The following is a 10,199-nucleotide window of genomic DNA, read 5'->3' on the forward strand; positions in this document are numbered from 1 at the left end:
GAGTCAGGAGACTTTCCCCACGCCGTATACTCCCCCCTCCCCCCAACAGATTTGGCACCCTTTCAACATTAGCACGTTTCCCTGAAGAAAGGGAAGGCTGTGGAGGTTTCCAAGGAGAGGAGTGTGGACACTCATCTTAAGGAGCCAGCTCCTAAGAGGCCCCAGTCCTCTGCAAGATTCATGGTCTTGGAAGCCTTGACCTCTCAGCTTGATACTGTAAAAGTGAAAAACGCATTCTCTGGTACCAACAGGGCTGGAAAACCCCATAGATTGAAGAGAAACACTGCTTCTACGTGGCCTCAGTACAGTGTACAAGGGACAAGGAGGGAAAGCATAACCACTTTGGACTGGTGTTATCTGGCATAGACCTGCAGTCGGTGCCTACCCATTCAGCACCCTCAGTACCGAGCAAACAGTGGCATCAGAGACCATTGGCACCTGCATCTGTATGGTCCCAATTGATGTACCATATCTTTGGCTGCCATGTTGTCCCCTACTCAGTAGCACATTAATTCAGGTACTCTAAGGACCTGTCTGATGGGTCCTACTGCTCATGGGTACTGAGCATCTCTCAGTAGTGAGACCCTGGTCTCCAGATTATCATGGCCCTTTGGTACTGCAGGACTCTCCATACTTTTCTGAGGGTGCCCCCACATTGAAGGATGAAGGAGACTTTGAAGAGACTGACTTGGTTCTATATGGATACGTAGGAACCCAGTCTGACTGTCATAGGAAGGACCTTGTGCTAGATGACAAAGATGGTGGAACCATCCTTTCTCCTGTATGGGACCCCCAGTGGCCATGTTGGGATCCCTCAGCTATCAGCAGCAGTTTCAGACCACTGGCACAGTCTCATAAGGAGGCTAGAGTTGTACAGTCCTCTCTCCTCTCTAACCAGTCCCCCCTCAAAAGAGGAGAGATGTTTGAGGAACAAGAGGCTAAGGTGGATAAAGAGGACACCCTTCAAACACATAATTCATCTTCTGTCTCCAGATGAGGCAGTTATGCCTCTTTCACTTTCCATGGCACTCTTCTGATACTACTTGAAGTCAAGGACTCGTGGCACAAACTGCTGGACATCCTGCAGTCAGCAATGCCCTCCAGGGCGATGTTACCCAGTATAGAGGCACTCCTGTATCCAGCTAAGATTGTGTGGCAGACACCTGATACTCTTCTGCCAATGTGTAAATAAGTAGATAAGAAATATGTTCCCCCTAAGAACTCAGAATTTTTGTGTTCTCACCCCTCCAACTAACTTCCTGGTGGAGGATGCTGTAAGTGAATAGGGTAAGCAATGCTAATCCAAGTCTACAAGGGCCTGTATGACTAGCACCAAAAGAGAGTAACCTTTTTGGATGGAAGTCCTATTCATCAGCAGCCAGGCAATTTCAGATTGTGAAGTATCAGGCGATCACAGACCAATATAATTTTATAAACTACGATAGATTTATGGCCTTTATTGAATATCTGCTGCAGGAACATAAGGAACAATTGTAGTCTGTTTCAGAAGGACATTTATGCTCTCTTCAAGCATCCTTGAATGCTGCTGCCAGGTCCATCTCCATGGCAGTATTATGTGCAAGGCATCTGGGCTCCAATTCTCAAGGTTTCTGAGAGAAGTCCAGAACACTGAGGATGTCCTCTTCGATGGTGTAAAGGTGCTATTGGAGATCACATAGAAGTCTATGCACATGCTAAAGGACTTCAGGGCCACTTTATGACCCTAACCTATGAATAAGAGAAGATTTAGTAGGTCAGATTGCCCAGAGATGGTGGTCTGCTTAGTTCTCTGGATTTCCGAAGTTCTCTGACCCTCCCAGGAAAAGACATAAAGAGGGGTGCTCACCCGCCTTCCACAAGTACTCAGTTGTCTGCAAATGCAACAGTTTTGATAGGTTGATTTGAGGGTTCAAATTCTCCCACACCTCTAGTTTTACAGCTGGAAACCATTCACCCACCACCCCTTCTTTGACTGCCTTTCCCATTTCCAGCATGCTTGGAGGTGGATCACAAACAAGTGGGCCATAGGGGTCATAATGTCAGATTACACCATCCACTTTAAGTACCTCTTCCCTTCCCTCCTCCTTCCCTGTCTTTCTTCAGGAATCCCTCTCTCAAGCTTATATTGAGACAAGATATGTACTCTCTCCTTCAATTAGGAGATCCCACCTCCTCACAAGGGTAAAGGGTTTTATGCAAAATATCATCTTGTGCCAAAGGAGACTGGAGGATGGAGATTGAGCTTGGATCTAAGACTTCTAAGCAAATTCATAAAATTCCAGAAGTTTGGGATTGTGACTGATGGCTATAACTCATTTACTAGAGGAATAGGATTGGTTTTGGCTCTCGACCTACAAGAAAATAGCCATGCTTCGTTATAGGCCAAGATCATTTCCAATACTGAGTGTTTCCCTTCGGCCTTGCGTGCACCCTAAGGCTGTCAAAGGTCCTGGTGGCAGTGGCTGTTTAGGATTGCTTCTTGTTGGAGGTAGTCTTCCCAGACCTCAACTTCTGGCTACTCAAAGGCCATTCCTATGAAACAGTACCACCTGAAGTGGACCGTCCATAACAATACTACTTAGAGGCTACTCACCTTTGTGCAGTAACTGCGGTTCTTCAAGATGTGTCCCTCTGGGTGCGCCTCTACCCATCCTCCTTCCCCTGCTTCAGACTGTTCTCTGTGGGATGTTCAGGTGGAGAAGGAACTGCGGGTGGTTCCCCCGCACATCCCCAGATAGCCTGTGTGTGTTGCCCAAGGAGGCATAGCATGTTTGCATGGGCTGATTGGATGCTGCTAATGAAAATTTCTGATCCAGGGCTCGAGCTACATGTGCACCTGAAATGAGCACCCATTGGGGGACTTCTCTAAAAACCACAGTTAGTGCACAAGGTGAGTAACTTCATTTCAAAGCATTCCTCATTTCTCCCCCCCAACTCCACAAACACGCTTTTCAAATATGTTTGAGAGATTTTGGGCCTTGAAAGTTTGGTGGTTTTTCCCCCTCCTCCTACCCAGGCTATTCTAAAACGACCACCTTAGTATTCTTTAAAGGAGGGAAATATCTAATCCTGTTTGTAATGTATTATAGAGTTTCCTGTACTTGGAGTTGTGCATAAATGTTTGCAAAATCACACCATGAATTTTTAATCACAACCTGAAATCAAGAGTACTAAATGAGATTAGGTACAAGCATGTGTGTAAGTGCTTGCTTGAAGACTTGCTAAATCTGCTTGTTGCAAACCAGAGTTTTTGCTATGTCCAAATATTAGAACAAAACTTCCTTAAAATAAATGCTTTGAATGTTTGCTCTTTTATGAGGTTACATACACTAAAGCCATTTTCTTGCTTTCTTCTGTTAGTTAAGAGATAATGTCATAACACCTCGAGATACAACGATGACCTTCACCTGTTTTGTGTTTTTTGATATGTTCAATGCATTGAGTTCCAGATCTCAGGTATGCAATCCTATATCTAACATAAGTACCATGAGATTTTTGACCCTTTTATATATTAACTACACTTTTCTGTTGAAGCTGTGTTCAGTTCATTTCTGGGCTTCAGCATTTTTCTTAAATGTATTTTCTCATCATGTGAGAGTGATGTTTGCACACACTAAAGCTGTGAGACAAGCTTAGCAGCTCCACAAGTCTAACAGGCTAGCATTTAATTCACACGTCAATGATAGGGTTTTAATTTGGGGTAATTGATGCATGAAATCCCCAAAACATTGGGATAGCAATGCTGACCTAAACTCACAAGAGTAAGAAAACTTAATTAAAAGCTCAAAAGCTAGTCTCTCTCTGTATTGCTGCATGTATGTATTTAATCATCATTCTTCTGTTACAGTATACCAGTTAATATCTTTAGTTGTTTAGAGGCCTTTACAAAACAAAATCCTAGTTAACTTTCTATCCACAAAAAGCAAGGAAAACTTGTTATGCTAGTCTTTGTTATGAAAACAAATCAGTGTAAATTACATGTTTTAAAAAATTGTGTGTGTGTGTATGTGAGAGAATAGACCCTTAACTGACCAGCTATATTTTCATGATACGTTCTTGCTTGAATCTGTTGCACTGACAATAGATGTCCACTAACACTAATTGTACATGTACAGAAGCAAATAGATTCATAGATTCTAGGGTCAGAAGGAACCAATGTGATCATCTAGTCCGACCCCCTGCACAAAGCATTTTATTTTCTTAGCCTCTCCGACCCCTCTCATTTTATTTTCTTAGCCTAGGGCCAGATTTATGAAAGCGTATTTAGGCATTTAAAGATGCGGATAGGTGCCTAGTAGGATATCCAATAGTGCTAAAGTGAGTTAGGCACTTAAGTCTCATTGAAATCAATGGGAGTTAAGCATTTAACCTGCTTAGGTGCTTTTGTGAAAACCATGAGGCGACCATCTGCCTCTTCAGGTGCCTAAATAACCTTGTAAATCTGACCCCTAGTTTTTAATGGATTAATTAGAGCATGTTAAGTTAAATATCAATAACTTTAAAATATTTCTTCAGTTTGTTTTTTAAATTGCCTTTCTAATAGGCCACATTTCTATCTATAAGTATATTTAGCATTGCTGAATCTTTCTGTACTGTTATTGTTGGGTGTCCCTGTCATATTGCCTCTCCATTCTGAAAGATCTCTATCCTTAAACAGAAAACAGCTCAATCTTGAGACAACATCTAATTCATTAAGTATAGAAGTTGCATAGTTATCAAATAAAATGAGATCATCCTATCTTTTGAGAATTTTGTTCTGGATCGTCCCAAATCTGTCACTGAGGTTTTTGAATGTTGAGACAAAAACAAATGATAGGGAAAGAATTTTGAATTGTATAACTAGTTGCAAATAACTAAGGCACAGAAAGATCATAGGATTAAAACTACAGGTATAATGTAATTCACTATTTTATTTCACAGACAAAATCTATATTTGAGATTGGACTTTGCAGTAACAAAATGTTTTGTTATGCGGTTCTTGGATCTATTATGGGGCAATTATTGGTCATTTACTTTCCTCCACTTCAGAAGGTTTTCCAGACTGAGAGCTTGAGTGTACTGGGTAAGAAAAGTATTCTTTTTCCATTTAACTCTGTTTTAGGCATTGATGATCAATCCCCAAATCCAGTGATGGAAGGTTATAGAACATATTTTGCCCTTTATACAGAGATGAAATGCAAATGGTGCAGAGCCTCATCTTATACAGGGTCCTATTAAAGTTTTCTTAGAACTATGATAAATGTATGTGAAAAGCACAAAACAAATGGATCAGTAATTCCAAGATCCATAAATACTTCCTATGCAGAGAATTCTTTTCTAGTGTAAATTCTGATGTATGCAAAAGTGAAGTATGATCAGTTTTTTTTTATTTTTGTTTTTTAAATCACTAAATTTTAAAAACAAGTGTTTTTAAACACACATTCTCTGGTTAATCTCAAATAGAAATTCCGTGTAATTAGGATTGTTTTCATTAAAATGTCAGTCAGGATTTTGAGAAGTTGCCATTTTACACAGTTGCCATCACTTTAAGTATCTTTACATTATTGTTGGCTTGATAAAGTTATGATGGCGATTTTTTTTACTGAGGTTTCCTGGAAATGAAAATTAATTACCTCCTATACAAGTATTTCTCATTGTATAATATCACTCCTCCTTTTTTTATGATTTCATTTCCAAAAAGCAGAATAAGATGTAATTATATTGTTTATAGTAATATGCTAGATATTCTTACTTTAACAAATGTTAATAAAAATAGTTAAAATATAGAATATGAAACATTTCAGTTTAAATTTCCTGTCAATCACAAGGATTCTGTGAAACATATATACATTAATTTTTATCCTGTAAAAATTGACTCTTAAAATGTGCATATATCCAACAATTGGAATGCCAATTAGAAAGAAATGATATCTTATCTTGTTCTGAATTATAGGACATCATGTATGACTTAAGTTGTAGAAAGACTAGCAAAAGCACAAGAAGCAAAGTTTAAAATCAACCCAATTGTCTCTTCTAGATTTGTTGTTTCTTCTGGGCCTCACCTCTTCTGTCTGCATAGTGGCAGAGATCACGAAGGTTGTTGAGAGAAGCAAGGAAAAGATACACAAACATGGAAGTTCTTCTTCGTCGTCTTTTCTTGATGTATGATGCATATTGCATTCTTTCTTTTATTTGCAAACTAGGAATTGCAGTCTGAGGATGTAGAAGAAAGCAAAACAAAGAATTTGGAGGATAAAGAAATCCTGAGGGCTTTTGTCAAGTTCTTTGTTTCACTGACTAAAGATGAACATTGATATTTCAGGACTGTTGAGATTTAAAACTTCCGGCTGTGGGAGTAACAAATGAAATTATGCAACTTTGGTAACATTTTCCCTCAAATTTAAATTCACTTTTGAGATTGAGTGGAACTTTGTAAAGTGTGTCAGAGGGTACTTTAAAGAGAAATGTCAAAGCCTGAGTCCCACCTTCTGCACTTTGGTGGTATACCTGTTAAAAAAAAAAAAAAAAAAAAAAAAAAAAAATCATCTTAGATATAAATATTTTAGTTTTGTTTTTATTTAATTGTTTTCCTTTACTTTTATGGTGGTGGGACTTTGTAACTAATGCAAGGATAAACTTAAACATTTCAGAGGCATTCCTTTTGGTTTAGAATCTGAGGCACCTGTGCCATATTTCAGCTACTGTATTTATTTACTTTATCCTGCAATGTGTAAATGGCTCAAGTAGCTTGTGCTACTAGTTTTTGTATATCCTAAGGTTTTTTTGCACAGGATGCGACCACTGTCTGATCACTTTTTTTTCTTTTTGTGATTGAAAAGCCTATACTGCAATTTGAAGTAAATGTTTGCTTTTCTTAAAGTATGTGTGAATGTCTAACTTGATGTGTTGAATGAAAGTGGCACTTACATCAGATCATCATGCTTGTTTTTTGGCATTCTTGCAGATACCAATTTTGTTTCACTATCAACGTTGTTGTTTTTAATGTACAAACACTGCATTATCATTCCACACCCTTATTATTAAGAACATAAGAGCAGCCATACTGGGTCAGACCAAAGGTCTATCTAGCCCAATATCCTGTCTTCCAGCAGTGGCCAATGCCAGGTGCCCCAGAGGGAATGAACAGAACAGGTAATCCCTAAGTGATCCATCCCCTGTCGCTCATTCCCAGCTTCTGGCAAACAGTGTCTAGGGACACCATCCCTGCCAACCTGGTTAATAACCATTGATGGACCTATCCTCCATGAATTTATCTAGTTTGTTTTTTTGTTTTTGTTTTTAATCCTGTTAGTCTTGGCCTTCACAACACCCTCAGTCAACTCGTGGAACACTTTGCCAGTGTGTTGAGTGAAGAAATACTTCCTTTTGTTTTTAAACCTGCTGCCTATTTCATTTGGTGACCCCTAGTTCTTGTGTTATGAGAGTAAATAACACTTCCTTATACATTTTTCTCCACACCAGTCATGATTTTATAGACCTCTAGCATATCCCCCCCCCCTTAGTTGTTGTTTTTTTTTTCCTCCAAGAAATGTTTTGGTAAAGCTGTTTACAGTAACTTGTTTCATTGAAAACAAGTGCACTGTAATTCTCTTTGGCAGTATGAAATCATTTCCTCCCCAAAGAAGATTAATTCCATCTATTATCTTTGCGTCTTTTTTGTTCCCTGCCCTGCAAAGAAAACTCCATACTGTTTGCTTTTACAGTCTGACTTAGTGTAAATTTCAAGCTTTACTGGAAGAAAACTTTTCAGGAAACGAGGTCTTAACAGGTTTTAAACTTCAGTCTAGAAACTCTGGGAAACTACAGTAGAACTCAGATACAAAACCTCAGGAATGGAGGTTGTTCATAACTCTGAAATGTTTGTAACTCTGAACAAAACGTTATGCTTGTTCTTTCAGAAGCTTACAATTGACCATTGACTTAAAGTTTCAAAGCTGTATTACCATGCAGAAGAAAATGCTGCTTTCCCTTTTTTAAAGTAGTTTAACACAATACTGTACTGTATTTCCTATTTTTTATTTTATTTAATTTTTTGTCTCTGCTGCTGCCTGAGGCCTGGTCTACACTACACGTTTAAACCGATTTTAGCAGCATTAAACCGATTTAACACCGTACCCATCCACACTACAAGGCCCTTTATATCGATATAAAGGGCTCTTTACATCGGTTTCTGTACTCCTCCCTGATGAGAGGAGTAGCGCTAAAATCGGTATTACCATATTGGATTAGGGTTAGTGTGGCCGCAAATCGACGGTATTGGCCTCCGGGCGGTATCCCAAAGTGCACCACTGTGACCGCTCTGGACAGCAATCTGAGCTCAGATGCACTGGCCAGGTATACAGGAAAAGCCCCGCAAACTTTTGAACTGCATTTCCTGTTTGGCCAGCGTGGAGCTCTGATCAGCACAGGTGACCACACAGAGCTCATCAGCACAGGTTGCAATGCAGTCTCCTGAGAATCGAAAAAGAGAGCTCCAGCATGGACCGCACAGGAGGTACTGGATCTGATCGCTATATGGGGAGAGGATTCAGTGCTAACAGAACTCCATTCCAAAAGACGAAATGAAAAAATATTTGAAAAAATTTCCAAGGCTATGATGGAAAAAGGCCACTCCAGGGACTCAGTGCAGTGCAGAGTGCAAGTTAAGGAGCTCAGACAAGCGTACCAGAAAACCAAAGCAGCAAACGGAAGGTCCGGGTCAGGGCCGAAAACATGCCCCTTCTACACTGTGCTGCATGCAATTTTAGGGGGCTGCGCCGCCACCACCACCCCACCCCTGTCCGTGGATTCCGAGGTGGGGGTTGTAATCTCAACCATGGCTGAGGATTCTGCAAAGGGGAAGGAGGAAGAGGAGGACGACCTTGCAGCGAGCACACAGCACTCCATTAGCCCCAACAGCCAGGAGCTTTTTGTGACCCAGACGGAATTACCCTCCCAGGCCACTAGCCCAGACAGTGAAGCCATGGAAGCGACCTCTGGTGAGTGTACCTTTGTAAATATAAAACATGGTTTAAAAGCAAGTGTTTTTTAATGATTGATTTGCCATGAGGGCTTGGGATGCATTCGCGGCCAGTAAAGATACTGGAAAAGTTTAACATGTCTCAGGATGGAGCAGAAATCCTCCAGGGACATCTCCATGAAGCGCTCCTGGAGGAACTCCAAAAGCCTTTGCAGAAGGTTTCTGGGCAAGGCAGCCTTGTTCCGTCCACCATGGTAGGACACTTTACCACGCCATGCATGAAGCAAGTAATCGGGTATCATTGCATGACAAAGCCTAGCTGCATATGGTCCCGGTGATTGCTGGCATTCAAGAAACATCCGTTCTTTATCTCGCTCTGTTATCCTTAGCAGAGTGATATCGTTCATGGTAACCTGGTTGAAATTCAGGAATTTAAGGGGACAGAGATGGCCATTTTCCTACTGGGCTGTTGCTTAAAAGAAATCCTTCCTTGCACGTAGCCAAGCGGGGGGAGGGGAGGAAGGATAGTGCTGAGCTTTTTTGTATTTGGCTAGCAGAAATCTTCCCAGCTACCAGCCACGTGGTGGGGGGAAGGGGGGTGATTAGCAGTGATCTTCCATGACACCAGCTGTGCGGTGGGGGGAGGGGTAAAGCAATCATCCTAGAGAATTGGCTGGGGGGGGTTGGCTTCTGCTGCTGCATGAGGCACTGAGGTCACTGTGTATATGAAGGCTGGAGAAGCCGAAAGACAGTGGCTTACCATGGCAGCATGCAAGCTGAATTCTGATGCCCAGACCTGCGTCTGTGAGATCTGTAACACCAGAGCTGCAGGCACTCAATATTAAGATGCAAAATGCGACCTTGTAGTGAAATCACATGTGCAGTGTAAGGTGAATAGTGTTGTTCACTGTGAAAGAGTATAACCATTGTTCTGTAAAATGTATCTTTTTAAATATTTCTCTCCCTTTTTTCCCTCCCTCATGCAGCTGCACATTTTTCAAGCCTCCCTACTCCATCCCGAAGGCTATCTCAGATAAGGCGGAAGAAAAAGAAGACGCAAGATGAAATGTTCTTGGAAATCATGGAAGTAACTTGCAGTGAAAGAGCTCATCTGAATGAGTGGAAGGATATGGTAGCAAAGTACAGGAAAGATGCCAGTGAACGTGAGGATAGGAGGGACCAATGTGAGGATAGGAGAGACGCTCTAGATGAGAGGTGGCAGCAGGAAGATTAGAGGTGT

General features: G+C 41.0%; 2 protein-coding genes across 6 annotated transcripts in view; both read left to right on the forward strand.

Annotated features, from left to right (window-relative positions):
• ATP2C1 (ATPase secretory pathway Ca2+ transporting 1) overlaps window positions 1–6,912 on the forward strand; it is an 87,224-nt gene extending 80,312 nt beyond the window's left edge. For all 5 annotated transcript variants that reach the window (XM_050938346.1, XM_050938349.1, XM_050938350.1 and 2 more), the window contains 3 exons: window positions 3,361–3,456; window positions 4,921–5,062; window positions 6,017–6,912. In XM_050938346.1, the coding sequence (XP_050794303.1) occupies window positions 3,361–3,456; window positions 4,921–5,062; window positions 6,017–6,147 (369 nt within the window). In that variant the 3' untranslated portion in view covers window positions 6,148–6,912. The remainder of the gene's footprint in view (window positions 1–3,360; window positions 3,457–4,920; window positions 5,063–6,016) is intronic.
• A 1,578-nt stretch (window positions 6,913–8,490) lies between these two features.
• Window positions 8,491–10,199, forward strand: LOC127044080 (uncharacterized). The gene is made up of 2 exons (XM_050938550.1): window positions 8,491–8,978; window positions 9,946–10,199. The coding sequence occupies exons 1-2, from the start codon at window positions 8,594–8,596 to the stop codon at window positions 10,191–10,193; spliced, it is 633 nt and encodes a 210-aa protein (XP_050794507.1). The 5' UTR covers window positions 8,491–8,593; the 3' UTR covers window positions 10,194–10,199.

The sequence above is a fragment of the Gopherus flavomarginatus genome, chromosome 2 (genome assembly GCF_025201925.1).
Source record: "Gopherus flavomarginatus isolate rGopFla2 chromosome 2, rGopFla2.mat.asm, whole genome shotgun sequence".
In the NCBI taxonomy this organism is placed as follows: Eukaryota; Metazoa; Chordata; order Testudines; family Testudinidae; genus Gopherus; species Gopherus flavomarginatus.

Bases quoted from the DNA above. Each gene is read 5' to 3' on its own strand.
- LOC127044080 (XM_050938550.1), top strand. From the start codon at position 8,594: ATGATGGAAAAAGGCCACTCCAGGGACTCAGTGCAGTGCAGAGTGCAA. The intron at 8,979-9,945 runs GTGAGTGTACCT...TCCCTCATGCAG, and splicing joins AGCCATGGAAGCGACCTCTG to CTGCACATTTTTCAAGCCTC.